Source organism: Phoca vitulina, unplaced genomic scaffold (genome assembly GCF_004348235.1).
Source record: "Phoca vitulina isolate PV1807 unplaced genomic scaffold, GSC_HSeal_1.0 scaffold28, whole genome shotgun sequence".
NCBI classification, from domain to species: domain Eukaryota; kingdom Metazoa; phylum Chordata; class Mammalia; order Carnivora; family Phocidae; genus Phoca; species Phoca vitulina.
Genome location: NW_022589731.1, coordinates 20,235,064 through 20,262,258, shown reverse-complemented (window position 1 = coordinate 20,262,258; position 27,195 = coordinate 20,235,064). Strand labels below are relative to the sequence as shown.

General features: G+C 38.2%; 2 protein-coding genes across 4 annotated transcripts in view; both read left to right on the top strand.

Moving 5' to 3' along the window:
• Positions 1–4,163: 4,163 nt before the first annotated feature.
• Positions 4,164–26,950, top strand: EEF1AKMT2 (EEF1A lysine methyltransferase 2). Of its 3 annotated transcripts, none has more exons than XM_032423487.1 (6): positions 4,164–4,323; positions 5,334–5,399; positions 6,415–6,529; positions 19,912–20,019; positions 22,277–22,493; positions 26,011–26,950. In XM_032423487.1, exons 1-6 carry the CDS (start codon positions 4,187–4,189, stop codon positions 26,103–26,105), a joined length of 738 nt encoding a protein of 245 aa, XP_032279378.1. In that variant the 5' UTR covers positions 4,164–4,186; the 3' UTR covers positions 26,106–26,950. The 3 variants fall into 3 exon arrangements, with proteins under 3 accessions (XP_032279378.1, XP_032279379.1, XP_032279380.1); XM_032423488.1 differs by lacking the exon at positions 4,164–4,323 and adding an exon at positions 4,360–4,527 and having other exon boundaries at positions 6,415–6,533; XM_032423489.1 differs by lacking the exon at positions 4,164–4,323 and adding an exon at positions 4,360–4,527 and having other exon boundaries at positions 5,334–6,533.
• FAM53B (family with sequence similarity 53 member B) overlaps positions 26,117–27,195 on the top strand; it is a 117,926-nt gene continuing 116,847 nt past the window's right edge. Inside the window, exon 1 of the mRNA XM_032423485.1 lies at positions 26,117–26,197. The gene's annotated coding sequence lies outside the window, so the exon portion shown is untranslated. The remainder of the gene's footprint in view (positions 26,198–27,195) is intronic.

Genomic DNA, 27,195 nt, shown 5'->3' with positions numbered 1-27,195 from the left:
GATTTGCTTCCTGGTGTATCTCCAGGGGGACTCAGTCCCAGGACCCTGGGATCATGACCTGAGCTGAAGGCAGACGCTTAAGTAACTGAGCCACCCAGGCGTCCCATATCGCCACAATGTTGTTAAGTTAAAATGCAACTTGCAAACAATGCAAACGGTAAGATTCCATTTCTATATATTTATCAAAACAAAACAATGCATTTCTGTAAGCGCATATATGCAGGCAAATGCCACACTCTGCTATGATGGGTCTGAAAGTAGAAACAAGAAAGTCCAGTTTCATTTGGATTATGCCCATTGGGTAGTCAAGGAAACTGGGACCTAAAAGGTTTAAATTAAGTGACTTGCGCAAGGTCACACCTGGTAGGAACTAAGTTGTGATTGAAGTTCAAGGTGGCTTGACTCTATAGTCTATGGTGATCAGGCAAGAAAATGCAAAGGGAAGGAATGGGTGGTGTCCGGCATCGAAGGAGAAAAAAACCCGGCTGAATTTTGGGGACCTCTGTGGGGGGAGAGAGGGGAAGAGAGGATAGCTGGGACCAAAGAAGTGGCCTAGAGCTGAATGGTGTGAGGGAGGTCTACTGGAAAGGGGCTGTGGTGGCCCCAGTGAGCTGTGAGCCTGAAGTAGCCCAAGAGAAAGCAGAGCAGTGGCAAAAATGCCCCTGAGCCCTGAGACCAGGAGGAGCTGTATGTGGAGGGTGGGGGAAAGACAAAACAAGGATGATGCTCTGCTTTGGCCGATGGTAGGATGGTCAGGGGCCAAATGAATGGAGAACACAGGGAATACAGGGTTTGGAGGCATTGGAGCTGGGGGAGAAGGCAGTGCAAGAAAGTTCAGTTTGGAACAGGTTGAGTTTCACATAACAAGGGACATCTAGGCCACTGAAATAAAAGCCTAGAGCTGGGGATAGAGGATGAAATTGGAAGTCACTAATAGTAAGAAAAATACCTAACATTTACTGAACACTGACCATCTGTCAGGCTCTGTTCTAAGCTCTTTACATGTACGTTCTATGCACTTATTCAATCTTCCTAACAATGCTCTGAAATAGATGCATTTTCTTTATTTTTTTTATTTTTATATTTTTTAAAGATTTTATTTATTTATTTGACACAGACAGAGAAAGCACAAGCACGGGGAGCAGCAGGGAGAGGGAGAAGCAGGCTCCCCCCTGAGCAAGGAGCCCATGCAGGGGCTCGATCCCAGGACCCTGGGATCATGACCTGAGCCGAAGTCAGACGCTTAACTGACTGAGCCACCTAGGCGCCCCAAAGAGACCTATTTTAAACTCTATTTTATAACTGAAGAAACCGTGCTGGCATTTATTGAGCATTTACCATGTGTCAGGCACGTAAGATTTCACAAGAACTCTCTCATTTAATCGCCACGTGGCCCTACGCCAGGGGCACTATTCTGAAAGGATGGGCAAACTGAGGCCCTGAGAACTTAAAGAACTTGCCTGTAGTCCCACATGATAGGGTCAGGGCTCAAAACCCGAGTCCAACTCTAGAGCTGCATGCCTACCTCCCTTTTTAAAAGGCTCACTTAAGAGCAGGTGGTGCTGGGAAAATAGGGAGGGGTTTTCAAGAATGGCGTCCTAAGCGGTGTTGATCTCTACAGAGGATCAAGGAAGTTAAAGCCTGGAACTTGACCCTTGGTTTGCCAAATGGGAAGTGTGTGAGAACTCTTGAAAGCACGGTTTTGGGGAAGTTGTAGGTAAGCAGGGTTCCGGGCTGCAGGGATTGGTAACATGAGAGGGGAACGAGGCAACCCAGAGCACCCGAAGAGCCTCCCCCTGCCTATGTAACGGACACCTGGTGAGAGGACTGTGTTCCTTGGCACATTCCACCTTCTCCCTGGTGATGGGCAGCTCCACTCGGCTTGAGCTTCTCCACCCTCCACTAAGAATCCTGTTGCCCTGGGTGATCAGAGGTGGTGCCCCACACAGCCGTCAGGACTAAACAGCCAGAGTAATCCTGGAGCCAGAGCAGGAGCTCTGTATAAACAGAGGGTTTTTCCAGGGCTCCATACCAACAACTGTTTATAGCGTTCATCACACACAGCAAAAACATCTTCAGTGTTGGCAAGACACCAGATTGAAGATGGCCTTATCTTTCATTAGAACCTAAAACTTTTTAAGACTTAGTCACATTCAAGCTTGCTTTCTCTAGCATCTAGAGCCTAGAAAAGATCAAAACAACCATTTGCCCAGGGCAGCACTAATTGCCTGTGGCATTTGGTGGTTTTATTACAATGTAATAAGGTTACTTATGTTCCTTCTTGAGTCCTTTAACACTATACACATGGATCCCCATCTGTCTTTTACTGTATTCTATCACCAGTGGTTGCTGGAATATCTTGGAACATCTTGTATAGGAGGAGATGCACATTCGGTCCTAACTGGAGTTTCTGTGAACTGTTGGTGCTGTTTACCTCTAGGGACTTATTGGACTTCTGTCTGCTGAGTCAACAGAAACGTGGCCTAGGAAACATTCCTTTTGGTTGGAAGGCAGCCTTCCTAGGGGCTTTTGAGAGCCTTGCCTAGGACATTGGACTGTCAGTAGTTCATTGCTGCTACAAAACACCCCCCGCCCCCGACCTTTGGCCCATAAGATTTCTCACATTATACTGCAGAACTCCCAATGGTAGTCAGAACAAGAGGCAGATGAATCTCAGGTTCATTGGTTGGGAGCAACCTGGTAGAACCAGTCACCGCCTGTTTCAGGCATGGTGCAGGTGAGGAAGTTGAAGCACACAAAGGTTAGGAGTCTTGAACAAGGTCAGGTGCCTGGTTAGGGGCAGAGCTAAGACAGGCATCCAGGCATCTTGACTCCCAGCACTTTCTTCCACAACACTCTGACCCCCATGATTGGAGTATTTTGGGGGGATGGGGAGGATGTGATGTGGTGGTGTTGTAAGGCAATCATTTCTCTGGGCATAAATTCCCATGTCCAGCAGTGATGTCAAGAGGGCAGGATGCTATTTTTAAGGCAGAATCCCAGCTACAAATTAAATTTCTGACCAGGAAGCCAAATAATGCAGTGGACTGCCCCATCCACTTTCCAGATGTTACCACCACGTGCATACATGAGGTGATTTGTGCATTTTCAGTGAGCAGTGTTGGCTTCAGGTAGTGTGGTTTTCCCATCGTCAGCCTTTTCCAAAATGCAGTATATTCAGTAGTCCTGTTTTAAAAAAAAATGCAGCTGAGTAACTTTTTTTTTTAAAGATTTTGTTTGTTTATTTATTTATTGAGAGAGAACAAGAGTGCACATGCAAGCTGGGGCGGGGGAGCATGGGTGCAGAGAAAGAGAGGTGAGAGAATCTCAAGCCAACTGTGAGTTGAGGGTGGACCCCGATGCCTGGCTCCATCTGCTTACCCTGAGATCATGACCTGAGCCGAAATCAAGAGTCAGCGGCTTAACAGACTGGGCCACCCCGGCAACCCTACTGCTGAGTAACCTTAAATATCTAATTGACTTTATTCAATGATTCATGAATTGGGCAACACCAGTCTCACGAGTAGAAGGGAGCTCTGTGGAGTTGTACAAAATGGAAGGTTTTTATAGCAGAAGCGGGGGGGCTAGTATGTTAAGAATGGATTATTTCAACATCTCAAACGAATGTAACATTGTCAACTATACTTCAATAAAATAATAATAATAATAATAATAATAATAATAAAAAGAATGGATTATTTCAGGCAAGATCACTTTCCCTTAAGGGAAGGCAGGGGGTTTTATCAGGCAGATTACCTCACTAGTGCCCACGAGAAAAATTCCAGACTGGTTTAAAATTCCATTCCTGGAAGAGGCTCAAACTGCAGTTAAGTAGGATATTAAGTCTTAGTGAGGTTTTGCAAAACTGACTCCATTTTGGACCTGTTTCTTTTTCACAGTCCCTTACAAACAGCAGTCCCCAAATGTAGTGGCGTTTAGGCGGGCACCTCAGGAAGGGGGTGCATCTGACTCTGGCGTTGGTGGGCAGAGAGGGAGGCGAGGCCCCCTCGGTCCACGCCTGGGTCTGCGAACCTCCACTCAGGACCAAAGACGAGCTAAGGAAGTGGAGGCCAGGAGTAGTAGAGAGGGTGGCCTCCCGCCGCCTAGAGGCGCCCACCCACGAGTCCGCTCTGCCCGTGCCTCGTCTCTATGGTGGCCCCAACGGCCCTCCGGGGCGCGGAGCGGGATGAACTCGGGCGCCGGCGGTAGCGGCTGCAGCGGCGGCGGCGGTGACAGGGACGGCACTGGGGCCGCGGAGCGGTCCCGAAGGGGCAGTCCCGGAGAGGATGGCTTCGCCCCGTCGGCGCTGGGGACCCGAGAGCAGTGAGTGTGGCATCGGGCAGGGAGCGTGAGCAGCACCGCCCGGGCTGGGCCCCGGGGAGGCGATAGGAAGGGGGAAAGGGCCCCGGAAGATGGGGACGACCTTGGGGGCGTGACGCGAGGAAGCTAAGAGGGGACTGACGGGCTGGAATCCCGAGGCTGGAATAAGAGGCATTTCAGGGAGTCGACGTGTAAAGGGCTCGAGAGGTGCGGAACGGGCTCAAGCTCTTGGGGAGGCCTTGTGGGGGTCTTGAACCAGAGGGGCAGGCTTGGGGAAAGGGCGAGGGGGTGGGGCCGACGTAGGGCTGGTGGGCAAGGGGTGGGGTAGGGACGTGGGAGCTGGAAGGGGTGGGAGTAAAGGATGACCTGAGGAGCGAGCGAGGAGAAAGTGATCTCACCTTAGATCGATGTTCAGTAATTATGAACGAATTAATAGATGGGTGAACGAATGACAGGGAATAGGTAAGGACGAGAGGTGAGTTGGAGGACTGAGAGGGAGCAGCGATTCTAGAGAGGTGAAGTCGGAAGAGAAGGCACATGATGGGGAGGGGAAACTACTTACAAGGAGTAAATCCTAAACTTTAACCTTTAGGCAGAGCTTGTGTTTGTTGAGTTCCCTTGCGAGTAACCACTGTATTGGTAGGAAATCTTTGTGTCTGCACGTTTTAGACTGAAATGTGCTATAATGACACCATGCCTGTACAGTGAAAGTTTTGGACTTTGGGATTTAGGGATCCTTGGACACATACTTGTTTGTGTTGTTTTTTAAGCTAAAATATATAGTATTTTTATGTGTCAGGTATTGTACTTAGTGCTTTACATGTGTAAACTTATTCTGTTTATCTGTCTTTCATTCTTTTAACATAAGGATGTTAAGAGATTGATCTACGTGCACTTACTGAAAATACTGATAATGTTTTAAACTTGTCATAAAAACCTACAATGTATTAGACACATATTTAAATCGTAATTCAGTTTGATTCAAGAATCTTGCTTTGCATTTGATTATATAGTTGGGATGCTGTCTATGAGAGAGAGCTGCAAACTTTTCAAGAATATGGAGATACAGGAGAAATCTGGTGAGTTAGAAAAAATAGTGGAATTATGATTCAGAAGAGTGAGTGAGTGTGTGTGTGTGTGTCTTTTAAGTGGTTACCCCCAAAGAAAGACAACCTGAAAGTCTTGGGAACCTTGGACTGATTCTGGCTTTAGCGGGTAGATTTAAAGAATCTCTCTCTTCTCTCTCTTTTAATGGTCCAGACTTAAATTTGATGAGAATACAGGTATCCCCTGCTTTTTGAAAATCCACATTATGTCTCTTGGCTTTTATGAAAGACTTACAGTAGTACCTGTTTTTGCTAACTAAAAGAAATCCGAAGATTTTCGCTTGTACAAAGAAAGGTGAAAAGCAAAAATAGCGTTCACTCTTTGTTTTTCAGGGAGCCATTAGGGAGGCAGCACACACCCCTAGCAGCAAGAGTGGTGCTCCCAGGCTCCTTCCCTGGGGAACTACACTCAGCATCCCAGCATAAGGCTGCCATAGCTTTGAACAGTGTCTGTGAGCGTCTGTGCTTTATCTTGATTTATTTTGTGCCTCTGTTAGCAAGATGTGTCTTGCGGTATCAGGCGTAAGAGAGGTTATTTTTGGGGCCTGGGAATGCTCAGAAAATTTCACCACATAAATTACTGGTCATTGCTTCTTCGCTTTGTGCCATTTTGCCTTAGGAAAGATTTCATAGCAATGCTCTGCTTGCAGTTAGTGGGGGAAACCTGTATTAGGAAGTTGCTGTCATCCTGTGATCGTCCTTTTTCAATAAGCAATAAAATTTTGAGCCATCAACATATACAAGTGTTAATGCTGATGTAGTGAAACATTAATAAGTAACGTTGACCTTATCTGTTCTGTTCTATTCTTGGGGGCATTCTCTCCTAAATAATAGTAGAGGTGAAGCTTAAGCAGTCACAGATGCTACTTCTTTCTTTCAAAAAAGGCTTAATTGAGCATATTGAATAAGCTGCTTAAATGGAATATAGTTGTAATCTTTGCTCTATATTCCTCTGGTATTTGATTAACGGATTCTCTGTTTCTAATAGGTTTGGAGAAGAGAGTATGAATCGGCTAATAAGGTGGATGCAAAAACGCAAGATTCCATTGGATGCTTCAGTGCTTGATATTGGAACTGGAAATGGTGTTTTCTTGGTTGAACTTGTTGGTACTTTTAGTATTCATGTATTAAAGCCAAATTTTGAAATGAAATTTTAAAAAAATCTTGGAAATGAGGATACTAATCATGTTAATCTAAAGTAGAAGAGCAAAAAAAAAAAAAAGTAGTAGAGCAATTGTACCACTTACTTTCAGAAGTCACATAGTCCAAAAGGGAGGCTGCATGGATTGTGAGAAAGCATTAAATGAGAAGCCAGGGGATCTGAGTCCTAGTCTTGGCCCTTTGGGCCACTTAATTCCTCTGGGGGTAGTGTAGGTTCTTTCCTAAAGCTTTTGACAAGATGATCTTAATTGGTTTCTTTAGCTCAGAACTCTGGAAATGTGTGTGTATGAAAGAAAGATGACCTTTTTACACTTCTGGTGGGACATGAATACCTTACCTTAGGTGAGCGTATGATTTGAAGAGAGTATTTTGTCTGTGGAGCTGAGTTTTGGCACACGTTCTACTAACTACACCATCACTGTTGTGTACCTGTTGTGTGCTCATTGCTGTGGCATGTACGTACTGTGGAGAAAATTAAACACTTAGGCTTCCTTGTGGAAGGCTTTACTGACTTAATTTATGAGGATATATATATAATGGTGAAATTTATTGAGTGGCTTCCACCTGCCAAGCGGAAAACGTAGACCTTGTGCTTGAATTGTTCTAATATAATAGAGGATGGACAGACATATAAACAACACAGTAGGTTGATATGTGCAATAATAGATCACTGAGTATAGGAAAGAGAGCCGTTAACTTTGGGCAACAGAGATAGGAAGGGTCTTGGAGGAGCTAATATCCAAGTTGGGTGGAAATTGCAGGGGCAGGGTGTGGTGAGTGTGGGTGGGGTGTAAAGAGGGAGAGAATTTCAAGCAGTGGAAACAATATTTAAAGGTTTGGGGGGTGCCTGGCTGGCTTAGTTGGTGGAGTGTGTGACTCTTGATCTCAGAGTTGTGAGTTCAAGCCCCATGTTGAGTGTGGAGATTGCTAGGGAAAAAAAAAAATTGACGTGAAGGTTTGAAGCAGCATAGCACATACTGGGCCTGTAAATAATTTGGTAAGTTAGAATATAAAGTGTGTATGTGGGATGGACAGAGATGAGGATTAAGTTAAAGGTAGGAGCCATATCATATGCCATGCCTAACAGGTTAGATTTTACTTTTAGGCTATGGGAGGCCATTAAAATGTTTTAAGCAGTGGAGTATGATTAGAAAAATTTTTGGTAAATGTTTTTGAAACGTAAGGTATAACATATATATATGTTAAAGTGCACAAATCGAAAGCATGTGGCTCAGTGAATTTTCACAAAGTGAACACACCTGTGGTCACCTATGAACTATCACCCTGGTCAAGAAGTAAAAAATACTACAGACTCTAGAAACTCCCCTGAACTCCCTACCAGTCCTTTCTAAATTACTCTTTCCTTGCTTTCTAAAGGTAACCACTAATGGCAAGGAGTTTTAACATTAGAGATTAATTTGCCTGTTTTTGAATAAATGGAGGACTCCAGTATGTATTCTTTCTAGTGTGTTCTCCACTTTCTGTAAGATTCACTCAAGTTGTGTGTAGTAGTAACACATTCATTTTCATTGCTGTATAAGATTTAATTATACTCAGCTTTATTCATTCTCTTGTTTACCTGTAGATTCTTTTGGATTTTAGTAGTTTATTTGTAGAGGCTAATGATTTATCCTTTGAGACTAATAGTTTAAGTAGAGTCTTTCAGATTTTTTACATATACAGTTGAGTCTTGAACAACACGGGTTTGAACTATGCAGGCCCACTTATTTGTGGAATTTTTTTTCTTTTTTAAAAGATTTTTTTTATTTATTTGACAGAGAGAGACACAGCAGGAGAGGGAACACAAGCAGGGGGAGTGGGAGAGGGAGACGCAGGCTCCCTGCCGAGCAGAGAGCCCCATGCGGGGCTCGATCCCAGGACCCTGGGATCATGACCTGAGCCGAAGGCAGACGCTTAATGACTGAGCCACCCAGGCGCCCCTGTGGAATTTTTTTCAATAAATATATGTATGTATAGTACTGTAAATGTATTTTCCTTGTGATTTTCTTGATATTTTCCTTTCTCTTTATTGTAAGAATACAATATGTGATACACATAACATACAAAATACATGTTAATCGGTTGTTAGGTTATCAGTAAGGTTTCCAGTCGACAATAGGCTATGGGGTGCCTGGGTAGGTCAGTCGGTTAGGCGTCTAATGCTTGATTTTGGCTCAGGTCATGATCTCAGGGTTGTGAGATTGAGCACCATGTTGTGCTCCGTGCTGAGCATGGAGCCTGCTTAAGATTCTTCCTCTCCCTCTGCCCCTTCCTCCCGCTCACGAGGGTGCTCTCTCCCTCTCGCTCTAAAACAAAACAAAACAAAACAAAACCAACTTCCCACCCCAAAATCCCAATAGACTATTAGCAAAATTTTGTGGGAATCAAAAGTTAAATGCAAATTTTTGACTGCAAGGGGTGTCAGCACTCCTAATTCCTGTGTTGTTAAATGGTTAACTGTATAATTATGTAGACTGAATAATGGCAGTTTTCTTTCTTCCTTTCCAATCTTTTATAACTTTTCTCCTCTTATTACACTGTCTAGGACTTCTAGTAGAAAGTTGAAAAGAAGTGGTAACAGAAGACATCTTTGTCTTTTTCCCCCTTTCCAGAGATTACTTTGAAAGTTTCACTGTTAGGTATGATCTTAGCTTGTAAATTTGTTTTGTGGATCACTGGGTATCAGACTAAAGTTTCTTTCTATTCCTCCTTTGCTGAAAGCAAGTGTGTTGTTTCTTATAAATCTTGTTATTTATCAAATATTTTTCCTGTTATTGAGATAATCATATGAACTTTCTTCTTTAGCCTGTTCGTGTTGATGAATTACATTGATCATTTTCAAATGTTAATTGCATTTCTGGAATGAATTCCAACTTAAATACATCATTGGATTTAGTTTGTTAATATTTTGTTTAGGATTTTTGCAACTCAGCCCATGAGAAAGATTGTCTCAGTAATTTAACTTTTTTGTAGTGTTCTTGTCGAGTTTTAGTATCAGGTTATGCTGGCATCATTAAATAAGAATGTATTTTTTGAAAGAGTTTATTAATGATTAGTGTTTCTTCCTTAAATGTTTGGTAGAATTCACTGGTGAAGCCACCTACATGTGGAGTCTTTTAAGGGAAGTTACTTTCTTTTTTAATGTGTACTTACTAAATGGAGTATGATTTACATATAAAAAAGTGGTCATTAAGTATATAGCTTTTACAAAATGAACACCTTTGTGTAACTCACCAAACTGATCAAGAAATCAAACATTGTTAGCATCATAGAAGAAGCCCCTTTGTGCGTTCCCTTCACCCCCATTTCCCTTCTAAAGTTAACCACTATTCTGATGTCTATCATCATATGTTAGGCTGTTTTTTGGTGTTAGCTGTGCTGGTTTCTCACTGTGGTTTTATTTATTTATTTGTCAGAATGAGAGAGCACGAGCAGGGGGAGTGGCAGGCAGAGGGAGAAGCAGACTCCCTGCTGAGCAAGGAGCCCGATGTGGGGCTCAGTCCCACAACCCTAAGATCATGACCTGAGCTGAAGGCAGATGCTTAACCAACTGAGCCACGCAGGCTCCCAGATCTATGATTATTTTGGAGTTAATTTTTCTGTAAGGTATGAGATACTGGTCGAGGTTCTTTTTTTTTTTTTTTGTCATATGAATGTTGAATTGTTTCCACCATATTTTGAAAAGATTATTCTTTGTCCATTACATTGAGTTTTACCTGTTTTCTTTTTTTTAGTTAAGTTTTTTAAAAAGATTTTATTTATTTTTGTGAGAGAGAGAGAGAGAAAAAGAGAGTGCAAGCTAGTGAGCATGAGTGGTGGGGAGGAGCAGGGGGAGAAGCAGACTCCCCTTTGAGCAGGGAGCCTGATGTGGGACTCGATCCCAGGACCCTGGGATCATGACCTGAGCCAAAGGCAGACGCTTAACTGACAACCACCCAGGTGCCCTACCTGTTTTTGATATGATTTAAATGATGTTATGGTTATGCATGTTATTTATTTTTGATCTTCTGCTGAACGTGGATTTGTGAAGTTCCCTCTTTCCAGAGATTGCTTTCAGTATTGCACTGTTAGGTGAAGCAGTAGGTTGCTTCATTTCAGTGTGATAGAGTATTATACTATATGAAAATACTACAGTTTATTTAATTATGCAGTCGTTCCTTCATTTATGCATTTGTTCTCCTGTTGATGGACATTTGGGCTGTTTCCAGTACTGGATTATTACCGATACTGCCAAACAATTTTCCAAAATGGTGGTACTAGTTGATACTCCTGGCAGTGTGTGAGAAGTCCATCCTTGCCAACACCTCGTCTTGTCAGTTTATACAATTTCAGTGACTCTGGTAGGTGGGTAGTGGTATCTCATGGTTTTATTATTTCCTGATGACTAAAAATGTAGAACATATTTTCATATGCATTTTGGCTATTTGGCTATTCTTTTTTGTGAAGTGCCTGTCCAAGTTTTTGCCTATGTTAAAATTGGGTTGCCTATGTTTTTCTTACTGATTTGTAGGAGTTCTTTATATATTTTGGGTATATGACCTTTGTATCACAAATACTTTAATGCATGACTTGCCTTTTCACTTTTATAATAGCATCTTTTGATGAATAAAAGTTCTTTAATTTTACTAAAGCTTAATATATCATTTAAAAAATTGTTGGTGCTTTCGAATATTCTATATTAAACCTTGCCTGCCCAGAGTTACAAAGATATTTTCCTTTGTGCTCTTCTAGAAGCTGTATTGTTTTCTTCACATTTAGGTTCTGATGAATTATTGTGAATGTTGTGAGGTAAAGTTTGAGGTTTATTTTTTCCCTTATGACTGTCCACTTAACCAAGCACCATTTGTAGAAATGTCCATTCTTTCCCCCACTGCACTTCTGTCATGAGCCAAGTAGTGGTGTGTGCTTGGGTCTGTGTCTGGATCCTCTATTCTATTCCTTTGGGTCTGTTTGCTTATCCTTATGCCAGTATCTTGCTGTCCTGATTACTGTGGCTTTATGTCTTCATATTGGTTTTTTTTTTTTTTAATTTTTTAAAGATTTTATTTATTAGAGAGAGAGAATGAGCACAAGCAGGGGGAGCAGCAGAGGGAGAGGGAGAAGCAGGCTCCCCGCTGAACAGGGAGCCTGATGCAGTGCTCGATTCCCGGACCCTGGGATCATGACCTGAGCCAAAGGCAGACGCTTAACGACTGAGCCACCCAGGTGCCCCTTCATATTCTGTTGATGTAAATTCTCCAACATTGGTCTCTTTTCCATTGTTGTCTTGGCTGTTGTTAGTTAGCTTTTTCCATATTTATCTAAATTTTAGAATAATCTTACTTCTTTTCAGGAAAAAAAATACCCTGGCATTTTGATTAGGAATTTACAGATTAATTCAGGGAGGATGCATATTTATTTAAATTTCATTTATTTATTTTAAGATTTTATTAATTATTTGACAGAGAGAGAGACAGCGAGAGAGGGAACACAAGCAGGGGGCAGTAGGGGAGGGAGAAGCAGACTCCCCACTGAGCAGGGAGCCCGATGTGGGGCTCGATCCCAGGACCCTGGGATCATGACCTGAGCGGAAGGCAGATGCTTAACGACTGAGCCACCCAGGTGCCCTTTATTTAAATTTTAGACTCATCACTTTTCAGGGAAAAAAATCCTAGGATTTTGATTTAGATTGCCTTGAATTTGAGGAGGATTTAGGTCTTTACAATATTGAGTCTCTGAATCCATGAACGTGATAATGTTCCTCCATTTATTTAGTTCTTTATATTCTTTCAGTAATATTTTGTAGTTTTCTCTGTAGAGATCTTATTTATCTTTTCTTAGATTGGTCTCTAGATGTTTGTTGTTGTTGCAGTAGTTACTGTTATGCTTTTAAAATTTTATTTTCCAGGGGTGTCTGGGTGACTCGGTTAAATGTCTGACTCTTGCTTTCCGCTTAGGTCATGATCTTGGAGTCGTGGGATTGGGTTCAGCACTCAGCGTGGTGTCTGCTGGGGATTATCTCCCTCCTCTTCTGCCCCTCCCCCTCTGCCCCTTCCCCAGCTTGTACTCTCTCTGAATGAATAAGTAAGTTTTTTTCTAAAGATTTTATTTATTTGACAGAGAGAGAGAACACAAGCAGGGGGGCAACAGACAGAAGGAGAAGCAGCCCCCCCCATCCCCCTGCTGAGCAGGGAGCTTGATGTGGGGCTCCGTCCCAGTACACTGGGATCATGACCTGAGCCAAAGGCAGATGCTTAACCAACTGAGTCACCCAGGCACCCCTAAATAAATAAAATCTTAAAAAAATACTATTTTTTAATAGTTCATTGCTAGTAAATAAAAGTACAACAGATTTCTCTATTAATCTTGTATCCAGTAATTCAGATATTAATTCTAATAGTTTATTTATAGATTCTTTTGGATTTATAATGTAATGTCATGTAGTTTTATTTTTTCAATTTCAACTTTGATGTCTTGTTTATTGAAATGCTGTGTACTCTTGAATACAGTGTTGAATAGAAATTATGAAGGCAGATAGCCTTGTAACACTGCCTAGTATAAGAGGAAAGCTTCTACTATTTCACCATTACATATGATGTTAGTTACAGGTTTTTATAGATAGTCTTTATCAGATTGAGGGTGTTCCTTTATATTCCTAATGTAAGTTTTTAATCATGAATGGGCGTTGATTAGCTGCTTTCTTTGATAGTCATTGAGATGATTAGATGATTTTTCTTCTTGATTTTATTAATGTTGAATTGATTGTTTTTGGGATAGGGTGTCTTTATTTTTTTTAATTGACATTTTTATTAAAAAAATTTTAGGAATTGATTTTTTTTTTTAATTTTTTTTTTTTTTTTAAGTAAGCTCTACACCCATTGTGGGGCCTGAACTCTCGATCTGGAGATCAAGAGTTGCATGCTCTACTGACTGAACCATTCAGGTGCCCCTGATTGTTCACTATTAAACTTCCATTCCTGAAGAAAACCAAGTTTGATTGCTGTGTATTATCCTTTCATATATTATTGGATTTCATTTGGTAGTATTTATTTTGTTTATGATTTATATAGTTTCATGAGAGAGATTAGCCAGTAATATTCCTTACCTGAAATTTTCATGTAAGGTTTTTGTATCAAGGTTATGCTGGCCTCAGAACAAGATGGGAAATCTCTCTCCTTTTATTCTTTGGGAGAATTTGTAATTGGCTTTGTTTCTTCCTTAAACATTCAGAAGAATTATTGGTGACATCCTCTGGAATGTGGAGGTTTTTTTTGATAGGGCAAGAGTATTGTGTTTTTCAAGAAATTTATCAATCTTTCTAAATGTTAAAATTTTATTAGCATCAAGTTATTCATAATTTGCTCTTAAATTTAAAAAATTTACATATTGTAAAATTGACTTTTTTGCATAGAGTTCTATGGATTTTAATACATGTACAAATTGATGTAATCACCTTTACAGTCAGGATACAGAATAGTTGCATCCTATGTAACCATACCTTTTTCCCCTGGTAGCCACTGATCTGTTCTCCATCACTAGTTTTGTGTTTTTGAGATGTCCTATAAAATGGAATCATGCAGCATTATAATCTTTTGAGATTGCCTTCTTTTGCTCAACATAATGCTTTTGAGATTCATCCACATTTTTGTGTGTATCAGTAGTCATTTTTATTTCTGAAATGTATCTGATGTATGGATATATTGCATGCAGTTTGTTTATCCACTTACTTGTTGAAGGGCGTATGAGTTGTTGCTAGTTTTTGGCAATTATGAAGAAGCTGCTATAAACATTTGTGTAAACATTTTGGTGTGAACATGTTTAATTTCTCTAATGTAAATATATGTTTAATTTTATTAGAAACTGCCAAGCCATTTTTCTGCCTGGTTGTACTATTTTGCATTCACATTTCACATACATGAACAATGTATGGTAGTTCCAGTTGGTCTGTATCTTTGCTGACACTTGGAATTGTCCATGTTTGCTCTTTTAGCCATTCTAATATGTGTATAGTGGCATCTAATGATGGTTTTCGTTTGTAGTTCTCTGATGGCTGATTATGTTGAACATATTTTCATGTACTTATTTACTCGCTATCTTTATATCTTGTTTGGGCAATTTCTGTTCAAGTCTTTTGCTCATTTTCGGATTGAATTGTTTGTTTTCTTACTGTCGAATTTTGTGAGTTCTTTGTATATTCTGAATACAAGTCTTCTCTGAAACATGATTGTAAATGTTTTCTAGCTTCTCTTCAGTCTGGCTTTTCTCTTTTTATTCTCTTAAGAGATGAAAAGTAAAAGTTTAAAATTTTGATAAAGTTCCAGTTTATTGAGTTATTTATTTATATTTTTTCTTTTAAGTATCTCTACGTGGGGCTCGAATTCACGACTTGCTTGCTCCACCAACTGAGCCAGCCAGGCACCCCTAATTTTTTTTTTAAATGTATCCTGTTTTTGGTGTCCTGTCTAATAAGTCTTTGCCTAATCTACTTTTTCTCCTTTCTTTTTCCCTAAAAATTTTTATAGTTTTAATTTTTTATGATGATCCTTTTTGAATTAATTTTTGTATAAGATATGAGGTTCAAGTCAAGATTCTTTTTTTTTTGCATATAGATGTCCCTTTGTTTTATTTAAAAAATATATTTTTTAAAGATTTTATTTATTAGAGAGCGCACACAAGATGGGGGAGGGTCAGAGGGAGAAGCAGACTCTCTGCTGAGAGGGGAGCTCGATGTGGGGCTTGATCCTTGGACTCTGGGATCATGAGCTGAGCCGAAGGCAGACGCTTAACTGACTGAGCCACCCAGGTGCCCCAATGTCCCTTTGTTTTAATACCATTTGTTAAAAAGACTGCCCTTCCTTCATTGAACTTTCACTTTTGCCAAAAATCAGTTGGCCATATTTTTGTATATCTATTTCTGGACTCTGTTTCATTGATGTGTCTATCCCTTTGTAACTCCACATTGTCTTGATTAGTGTAGCTTTTTAGTAAACCTTAAAAGTTGAATAGTGTGATTCTGCCAATTTTTTACTTTTTTCAAATGTTGTTTTGGCTATTCCAATTCTGTTGCCTTTCCAAATAAATTTGAAAATCAATTTGTATTTATCTACAAAAGAATCCATGCTGAAAATTTGGTTGGAATTGAACTAAATCTGTAATTTGAGGAGAATTGACACCTTTACTATCTAGAATCTTCTAATCCATGAACATGGTATGTCTCTTCATTTATTTAGGTCTTCCTTGATTTCTTTCATCTGCATTTTTTCATTTTCAGCATATAGATCTTGTACATATTTTTATACTTGTATCAATATATATTTTTGGAGTATTTTAAATGGTATTGCTTTTTGAAATTCAGTTTCTAATTGTTTATTGCTAGGAATATGTTGATTTTTCTGTGTTGACCTTGTACTCTGTAACCTTGCATTTATTAGTTCTAGGAGTTTTTGGTGGGTTTTCTGGGATTTTCTGTGTAGACAATCATTGTTTATGAATAGAGGCAGTTTTAGCTCTTCCTTTTTAATTTGTATGCGTTTTATTTCTTTTTCTTGCCTAATTACACTAGATATGGCTTTCAATACAATGTTAACTAGGAGTGGTAACAGCAGGACATTCCTGCCTTGTTCCAGTCTTAGTTTTCCAATCTACGTGTGCATTTCACCATTAAGGATGTGTTGGCTTTAAAAAAAGGGGGGGGGGGTGTGTGTTAGCTGTAGGATGTTTTTTTAGATGTCCTTTATCACGTTGACGAGATTGCTTCTTATTTCTAGAATAGATGTTGAATTTTGTTGACTTTCTTATAGTCCTGTTACGGGTATTTATTTCATTTGAGTGAGTTTGCAATTTTTGAGGTATTGGTCCAGTAATATATAAACAGAATTAGACACTATGACCAGATGGGGCTTATTCTGAGAATGTAGTGCCAGTTCATTATATGAAAATCATATAACCTATCATATTAACAGTCTAAAAAAGAAAAACCTCATGATTATACTCATCAATGGGAAACAACTTTTTTTATATCACTCTTCTTTCTTTTGGGAGTCTGGAAATAGCAAAGTTAGAACTTTTGATATTGTTCCACAGGTCTGTGAGGCTCTGTTCATTTTTTTTCCCCATTTTTCTCTGTTGATCAGATTTGATAGGTCTTTAGGTTCACAGACTTTTTTTCCTCTTATTTCTATTCTGCTATCGAGTCTACATGTTGCAGTTGGTTGATAGTCTCTTAAGGCTTTTTTTCTCCCTACAGCTTTTCCTTACTTTGTGATATTTTTGTTGTAAAAGGTAGTTTATTCGTCCCAAATGATTTTCCACAGTGTGGATTTTCTAATTGTACTTCTATCATTTAAAATGTTTTCTGCGCCCTGTATTTTTTGTAGGTTGGGAGTTAGATCTAGAATAAGGTTCAGTAAACTACAGTTTGAGGGTCAAATCTGGCCTTTCTCTGTTTTTAAAAATATTGATTGAAATGTAGCCACACTCATTCATATACCTATTGTCTGTACCTGTATATGTGCTGTGGTGGTAGAGCTGAGTCGTTGTGGCAGAGACTGTGTGGCTGGGAAAGCCTAAAATATTTATGCCCTGTTCCTTTATTGTTTGTTTGTTTGTTTATTTATTATTTATTTATTTATTAATTATGAGTAAAGTGATAGAAATTTATTAAGCAAGGAAGCAGAAAAAAAAAACCTCTCGGGAGTGAGAGGGGTCCCAAAGCCTAAAATATTTATGCCCTGTTCCTTTATTTTTTATTTTTTATTTATTTATTTATTTATTTATTTATTTATTTATTATGAGTAAAATGATAGAACTTTATTAAGCAAGGATACAGAAAAAAAGTCTCTCGGGAGTGAGAGGGGTCCCAACAGGGTTGCCCTGCCCTGTTCCTTTAAAGTAAAATTTTGATAATCTCTGATTCAGGCTTTTACAAATTCAGTTTGCTTTTTTTTTTAAATGAACTTAATAGATGGTCATTTATATTTGCCTCTGTGGCACATAATGTTTTATTGTCTGTATTTTTGTGATGTTAATAGTCATTGCTTATATTCAGGGCTTTTTAAATGATTCACCTACATTTTTGATGGATTTTTTTTTTTGCTGGGCATATAATTTTATTTTATTTTATTTTATTTATTTATTTATTTATTTATTTGAGAGAGAGAGAATGAGATAGAGCGAGCATGAGAGGGGGGAGGGTCAGAGGGAGAAGCAGACTCCCTGCTGAGCAGGGAGCCCGATGCGGGACTTGATCCTAGGACTCCAGGATCATGACCTGAGCCAAAGGCAGTCGCTTAACCAACTGAGCCACCCAGGCGCCCCTGGGCATATAATTTTAGATGGCTGTTTTTCCTTCACTGTTTTCTGGCTTCCATTCTTTATGACTTATTGTCAGCTCTCAGTCTAATTGTTAGTCTTTGAAGGTAATTTGTTGCTCCTGTATATCTCCCTACCCTCCACTCTGTGGATGCTTTTGAGGTTTTCCTGTTTTTGGTTTTTATTAGATACACTATACTGGTTTTCTTTGCTTTTTCAGTCTTCTTTAGGTTTATATTGCTTCTTCAGTCTGTGGCTTGGGGTCCTTCGTTGGTGTTAGAAAATTCTCACCCATATGCCATTTTCTCTTCTGCCCAGTTCTCATTTCTTCTCCTCCTAAGATTCCTATTATATATTTTTTAGATCTTATACTCCATTACATTTTTTTAATGTTCTTTCCTGTTTTTAATTGTCTATGCCTTTTGTTCTGTGCCTAATAGTGTTTTCTTTTGACCTTTCTTCCAATTCACTAATTTTGTTTCTTTGTTTAATCTACTGTCAAGCCCACCCTTGAATCTGTTTAATTATTGCTTTTTTCATTTCTGTTATTCGTTTGGTTCTTTGTTACAGTTTTTATTTCTCAGAATTCTCTACGAACTGTTATTTATTTCAGTTGTTTTAAAATTGGTTTCTGATTATTATTTTATTTGGGTCTCCTGTGGTCTTTTCTAATGTCAGTTCTTCCCCCTTGTTTTCTGGTCATTTGTTGTTTCCTTGAATGTCTGCTTATTTTTTACTAAGTGCTAGAAACCAAATGTGAAAAATATTGCAGATAGTTTGAGGTTTTGAATGATTGTTCTAGAAACCTAAAACATCTATATATGATTTTTTTTTTTTTTTTTTAAGTTCTGTTGTAAGAATAAATAGGAATAGGAGAAGAGGCAACTGGTAAGAGTCAATTAATAGGATTATCCTGGCTTCCTGATAGAGCAGGAATTTAGAGAAACTGGGAGAAAATGAAGATCTCAAAGAGTATAGAGTGAGACACCTAAAAGAGTTGGAGGTTGGCCTCAAAGTGAGGATGTTAGACCTTGAGATTAAAATAAAAATAATCAAAGGGAACAAAATTCTATGGAATATAATCGGTGTGTTACTAGAGTTTAGAATCAGTCACATAGTGAAAAGTCAAGGGAGTCTTAATGGGAAGGTGTAGATGTAGGTGTAGGCGTAGGTTAAGTTTTGAAGGAAATAAATTGAGTAAATAGTGAAGAGCAGGAAGAGAATTTCAGGCTACACTGTAATTTTCAACTGCTTTTCTTCTTCACATTTCCTTTGAAATTACCTTTAGCCTAATTGTTCTAAAAATGTTTGGCATAGTGTTAGGGGGTAGAGGTGAGGACCAGAAGCCATCATACTTTTGCCACAGGTTCCACACACTCTGGGTGGGTTCATATGACTAGTAAATAGCCAGAACTATAGCTTTAGGCTCAAAACTCTTAATGTCCTATGCGCCTTAATTCTTTGGGGATGTTAATACCTGCCCAACCTATCTCACATAGTTTTTTGTGAGCATTTCAAAAATAAAATTACTATACAAATGTAACGTGGTTAATAATCACATGGCTGGTGAAAAATTATGATTTGTAATTACACTGAAGGAAAATTTTTCAAGAACTTACTACGTATGCATTTCATTTATTCATATAACTTAATTGTGCTAAGTAAAATTTGTGACAGATTTATGTGTGAATTAGAGCATGTCAACATCAGAAGTTAATGTTACATTTTTCTGCTTGAGGGCAAAAATATTATACATACATTCTCATTATCTTTGAGAGAATGAATTTTCTTTTGAAATAGAAATCAAATACTACAAAAGCAAATGAATTGTCACTTGATATAAATTCGAACTCTTAGTTTCTATTTAGATTCTGCAATAAAATTTAAACTGTAGATTATTGGATAGTATATGTCACTTGATCTATTAAATAAATAAAAGAGTCCCAGTGCTAAAGGGATGTTATAATTCATAAGCAAAGCAGTATGTTAAAACCTTATTTTAAACTAAAGTATAAAATTGTTTCTCTGTCTCTAGGCAAAATTTGGTTTCTCTAATATTACTGGAATTGATTACTCTCCTTCTGCAATACAGCTTTCTGGAAGTATTATAGAGAAAGAGGGTTTATCTAACATTAAGTTGAAGGTAACTATTATATTACTATTAATTTTTTTATAATAAAAGTTATAAAGTTTAAGCATTTCTAAAGTATAATTGCTAACAATATCTTTTTAACTTCTAAATTAAGGATTAATTATAATCCAAATTGAAACATTTTTAAGTAACTTAAAATTTTCAGTCTAGTCAACTTGGGGAAGCTATTTTCTCCTCTTCCTTGTATGCAAATGTGTTCATTCTCTCATGTTTGCGAACACTCACAAATACTAGCTAATAACTTTGGATTAACTAGGTCAAAAAATTGTAAATACGTGAAGTGATGTAGTGCCACCAAAGATTACTTAGTTTACTTTTGTGTCCTATGATCCATAAGGAGATGATGACTCTTGGATTTAATATCTAGCCCAGACTTGTCTGAGCTCTAGAATGATTTAAAAACTGCATATTTTACAGTTCTGCCTGGATAACGATAGTCTCTCATTTAGTCTGAAAGGAAACTCTTAGTTTCTCTATAAACCTGCTTTACCATAGTCTTTCCCATTCACCTGTTGTACTAACCTAAAACCCAAGGAGTCATCCTTGATTCTTCTCTTTTCTTTAAGTCCTATGCCTCATTCTGTTGGTTTTATCTTCAGAGTGTATCAGGCGTGTGATCATTCCTTGCTGTTTCCAATGTGCCCTCCTAAGTCCAAGCTGCCATCATTTCTTGCCTCCCATGGCTGCAGTGGCCTTACTTGGCCTCTCCATTTCTCCTCTTGCCACCCACTGTTTGTTACCACAGGGCAAGCAGAGTGATCACTGCCTTGCTCACAAGCCTCCAAGGGCTTCCCCGTTGCATTGAGAATGGAATCTGAATGCCGACCCCACCTTAGAAAGCCCCTCATTTCTCACTGTTTTCCTCTTTATCACCAGTATTCCAGTCACACTGGGTTGCTTTCTGCTCCGGAAACATGTCTAGCCTGTCCTTTTCCAGTTTTTATATCTGCTGCTCTCTGTCTCGAATATTCTTGCCCCAGATCTGAGCTTGTTTGGATCATTCTTGTCAGTCAGATCTGTGGTCAAATATCACCTCCTAGACCTTTCCTGACTACCTTTTCCAAAATATTTCTCTTCCCAGTCACTCACTGTCTTTATTATTCTGTTTTTATTGTCTTCATAGCACTTCATCTAAAATTATTTGTTTAACTTATTTATTTGTTGTCTCTCCCTTTAGAAAATATAAGATATATTCTCATACAGGGACACTTTCTTTTTTGTTCACTCTTATATTCTCAGTGACTGAAAAGTCCCTGCGTATAATAGATGTTCATGACATACTTGTTGAATAAGTGAGGACTTTGGTACAGGTGTTTCAGATAGGAACTTCTCTAAACTGAGCTCTTAAGAATGGTGGTCACCTTTTGTTTCAGGGATAATGAATACTTTGGTGTGAGGGAAGAGGGAAAAAACCCATGTTCTAATGTAAATAAACATAAAAATCCACATTTTTAAATCAAAGGGTTTTAGGTAATATACTGTGGTTACTGTATTAAGTTTGTATGAATAATCATGAGCTAATTGCTTAATTTTTCAAAGTAGTTTTTCAGAATTAAGTACATTGGCAAAGTATTAAATGAAATTGAGGCAGGTCACTGTTTCAGATGCTTACAATGTATTAATAGGTTATTGAAAATGAATGATAGGCTGATGTATGACTTCCACAACCTAAAATGCATGATATTTATAAAGTTAAGTAACTGCAGTTTAAATAGTCCTTTGATTTCTTAAGCTTTATGCCATTCATTTTATCCGTTAGTTGCTTTGTCAGCTGCTGAGTCAGGGCTTGAGGGACTTCTGATTTGTAGTCACACAACTGGTAATCATATCAGCTAAAAATCATCTTATTTCTAATGACCTTTTTGAGTTCTGCATAATTTTTGTCATCTTTAAGAACATGTCAGATATTCTACTTTTTGGCAGAAATAACTTTTCCATAAGCCGGGCTTGCAGGCTCCATTACATGCTGGTGTTATCAGGCAGTACACCTGGCTTTGACTTGTTTCCAAATTTGTAGAGATTCGGAATGTCCAGGAAACACTGTCAGTCTCTCCACCAATCTTAGCTTTAATGATCTTGAAATGAAGCACGTGAAAGTTAGCTATAAAGTTGAAAATATGGTTATTATATGTAAAATGCCATCATAACTAATTGGTCTTTTTATCCATGATCTTTTACAGATTGTCACTTAAATTCAGGAGAGATTGTGTGTTAATTGTTCTCATAAAAACATTGATTTTTAATATAGGTAGAAGACTTTTTGAATCTTTCCACAAAGCTGTCTGGATTTCATATTTGTATTGACAAAGGGACTTTTGATGCCATAAGCCTTAATCCTGACAATGCGATTGAGAAGAGGAAGCAGTATGTGAAGTCCCTCTCTGGGGCGTTGAACGTGAAAGGCTTTTTTCTAATAACCTCGTGTAATTGGACCAAGGAAGAGTTGCTAGATGAATTCAGTGAAGGTAAATGGCTATATGTTGTTAATGTGTGCTTACCTCAGGTTTCATATACTTAAATGGTTTTTTTTTTTGTCCCTTGGCGTTAGTGTTTTACTGTTCCGTTTGTGGGAATTGCCTGTTTTTCTTCTCTTTTAACTATATATGCAAAGGACAAAGAAATAATAGCCAGAGATCCAGAGTCCTTTCTAAAATTTTCCAAGAAATCCTGGCAGTTAGGTACTAACATTTATGAGCCTATAAAAGTTAAGTTCTTCATTTAAGCTGTGTAATCTCTTATTTAGAGACTCAAACAGAAAGCACGTATATTGTGCTTCTGACTTTAGTGTACTGATATACTGGTGATCAGTAATGATAGTATTCAGTAATATGCAAATGGAAGTAGTATTTTAAAAAATCTTACATGAGAGTTTTAATTCTATAGATGTTTTCTGGGTCTTGAAAATGGTCATTTAGGTATTTAGGATTTATCTTCTTTTTAGTGTACATAGAACAATTATTCTTAACATTGCACAGAAACAAAAAGTAGGGACTTTGTAGTAGAAATAGTCCCTATTAATTCTTGAGGAAATATCTACCTTTTTTCAAGGTTTTGGTGCCAAGACAGGATCCTTTCTGGCCCCATTAGGAAAGTATAGTTAGTGCTGTATCTACTACATGGGGATCTTGTGAGAATTGAGAATCTGTAATCTATACACAAATATTTTGAGTTCTTTGGCAGACTGTTCCTTGCATGTTTTAAGGAATATTTTACCTGCCAATTTGTTCATGCAGTGCACAGGCATTTCTGGGAAAGTACCTTGAGAATCCAGGACTAGTATTTGCTTGTTTTTTTCACAGACTCTTTTTTAGATTAGCATGAAGTTTTTTTTTAAAGAAATGGGAGGAATTTTTAGGATGGAGTATTGATAAACGATATGGTCTAAATTTTTGTTAAATTTTGAACTTCAGTTGCCACAAGCTGATGGGAAATGAATTTATAACTATATTGCATGCACTTTATCTTAGTTTGTTTTCTTTTTGGTAATAAGGGAATAGGCAGTAGGAGGGAGAACACTTAACACATGTCCTTTTGTGTGCATTCAGTGACTTTTCGGCAGGTTATATAATGTAAAACTTGAAGTATTTGAGGCTTGGAATGTGAGCTTGTGGTTTCATTACTATTGCCTCTGGAAAACAAGAATTACATGTGATTTATTGTCTTGTATTTCATGCCATTAATTTTACTATCTTCCATGTTAAATTTGTTTCCTTTAGAACTGTTGAGGCCCTGTATCCATAGTCTTTCCTTCTTCCTGAAACTTGACAGTTTTAATAAATGCTCGAAGTTAACACTGTGTAGGGCAAGTTTCTTTCCCGGTTTTTAAATACAGGTGTTCTCTTTTACCCTTGGAACCACCAGACGAAAACATATTTGTCTGTCTTTGATAATGAGGAACAGACTTTAGCCTGGTAAAGAGTGCTTAAAATTGTGTCTGTGTCTGAGAACTACTTTAAGTTATGTTCAGTTTTAGAGTTTAATGCAGAATTTAAGCAAAATGTTACAACAGGAAATGTTAAATACATACAATTGAAGACATTCTTTAGGCATGTGTCTCTGAGAATATGATGTTTGGAGTTGGATATAGAACACTAACAGAATACACGCATCGCTGCCCGGGGGCTCGTCAGTGGCTTCTCACGATTGGCTTCCATGGTCCCTTTGGTGTAGGGTGAAGCTTGCTTCACTGGTCTTTTAAGGTTCTTTGCTTCTTTCCTTATTCAAAACATAAAACTGTTGAAATAAATCTTGCATTTTTCCTTTATAGCCCTATTTATATAAACATTTTGTGTTGTCATTTGCCAGATTACTTGAATCATTTGCCAGATAGTGGGATGTTCTAATTTGATGTCCAAGGAATTGGACTTTCTTGAAACTACTGAATTAAAAACAACTCCAGAAAACCTATTTTACTGCGGAAATAATCCAGATTCGTTATGAAAAAGATTGAAAAATGTCAATAACCCCAACAAAGATAATTTATTACTTATCACTGGAATACAACCACTTTTAAAATTTTGGTGTATTATTTATTAAAATATAAGCACTTAATTCTGTAGGGTTGGTCCAAGGAGTTAAAAGATTAGTCCTGGAAAATTCACACAGACAGTTCCATTTTCTCTTGAACATTTTTATTAAGTACTTTAAGCATGTGTAAAAATTTCAGAAAACAGATAGGGTTTGTACCCATGTACCCACCACAGTGGCTCCATTTTCCAGCATTAAGATATTTCATGTTATTTAAAATCCCTCTTTGGAAAAGTTTTCTTATGATCAGTTTTAATGAGCATTTTAATTTATAGCTATTTGTTAAGATATGGTGAAGTTTGATTAAGAATATGAATTAGAATGCACAATGAAACAGTATAAAAGACCAGTTGATACAGTAATATATATTCTTTTATATTTTTTCTTTTTATAAGAGTTATTTCAGCTGAAGCCCAAGGCATAGAAGTGTAGAGAATGCAGACACCCCCACCTCCCAGGGAAGAAAATCTACCCTTCAAACTAATAGTCCCATCACTGAGGGAAAACCATGGTTAACTTCCCAGCCTTGCTTGTCTTAGTTTTTAAAAACAAAATAATAAAATGTTAACTTTCCATTTTATTTTATAGTTCAGGAAAATGCCGTGTTATCTTATTTTGATCTTTACAAAATCACTGCGACGTAGGTAGGGGCGTTGGTAGGTGTAACCTCCGTGCATAGAACCTGAGGGTCCTGGCAGCATATCTTTCACCTAGTAAGTGGTAGAGCTGGAACTTGAACCCAGGACTCTTGAATCCACATTAATTTTTAAATCACGCTGTGCTGCTTTGAAAGTTACTACTTTCTTTTCTTCCCAGATCCTTCGTTAGTTCAGTCTGGGTCTTGATCTTTGGTTACAAATTCTTTTTTGTTGTGGTAAAATATATATAAGGTAAGATTTACCATTTAACCATTTTAAAACGTACAGTTCTGTGACATTTAGTACGTTTCCATTGTTGTTCAGCTGCGGCCACCATCCATCTCCAGAACTTTTTCATCTACAAATTCATTTTTATTTCCACATTGTTTGACTCTTCTGTATTAAGTACTTTTATACGTGTGATGTGGATCGAGTTACTACGTATGAAGCCCTCAGAACAGTGCCTGATTCCTGGTGAGACCTCAGCGCATGACAGCTGCTACCTACAAGCGAGGTGGTGTAGCAGGCTGAGGGAGATGCAGAGTAAGGGATCGTAGACAAAGTGGGGGAAAGAGGGATGGAAGGAAAGCCTCTTTTCTGCGATTTGATTTTGGGCTTGTCTGTTCCTTGTTCAATTTAAAGTGTTAGTGGGTATGCACACTCTGTGCACATACAGTAGATCTGAAAAATTATCAAGTGAAATTCAGTCACAGCTTAATAAAGTTTTATAAAAGGTTTCCAAGTACATTGTTCGTACAGATTTCCCTTAACTGTGGGATTCAGTCCCTATTAAAAGTATTTTAATCTTGTCTAACAGGATTTGAACTTTTCGAAGAGCTGCCAACACCCACGTTCAGCTTTGGAGGCAGATCTGGAAACAGTGTAACAGCATTGGTTTTCCAGAAAACGTGAGACTTTTCACTGGACAAATTCAGTTAGCTTTGTTAAGAAGCTCCACATCAAAGTTAACCTGACACAGAAATGCAAGTGCAAATAAATGCTTAGTAAGTACACAGGATGCACATGTTGAATAGATATAATGGGTTGGTAAGAATATGAACATGTGAGCGGTTGAGTTTTAGAGACCAACCAAGAATCATTTTAAAGTTTTCTTTTGTATTTGAAATGTAAATATTTTTCTCTTCGATTAAAAAAAATTTCCTGTAACTGCTAAACAGTCAAAAACTTTAAAGCAGTAAATGAATTTATAGAAAGATGTATTCTTGGTTTTTGTGCTTTGGTAAAGTTGAATGGAATATAGCTGCTCGTTAAGTTTTGACGAAACTACTCCAGGGCCAGAATAATAAACACCAACTTTCTTAGTGTTTTATTAGACTGTCTATGAAACATAATAAGTATAATATTTTGGGTTGAATGGTGGTTCTTTAAAAAAAAAAAAATTAATACCTGAGAAAAATCCCCTAGTTTTCATGTGTATAATTAAACAAAATCAGATAAATGTATGAGTTGATCAAGAAATATTTATTGAGCTTTATTTTGCTGCTGATGGCCTTTACACACTGTGAAGGATAAACAGGAAGTAGGAAAGACAACTAAGAGATCCTGTTATCTGCTAACACTGTGTTAAGTTACATTATGATAATTAAGTCACTGAATTCTTCAAATATCTTCTCAAGGTATGTATTAACTTATTCCTGTTTCTACATATCAAAGGGCTAGGATTGGGGCACCTGACTGGCTCAGTTGGTAGAGCATGTGACTTGATCTCGGGGTTGTGAGTTCGAGCCCCACATTGGATAGAGAGATTACTTAAAAATAAGATCTTTATGTATTTATTTTAAAGGTTTTATTTATTTGTCAGAGAGAGAGCACAAGCAGGGGGAGCGGCAGGTAGAGCTAAGCAGGGAGCCCGATTCGGGACTCGATCCCAGGACCCCGGGATCATGACCTGAGCCGCAGGCAGACGTTTAACCAACTAAGCCACCCAGGCATCCCGAAATGAAATCTTAAAAAAAAAAAAAAAAAGGCTAGTACAGGATGG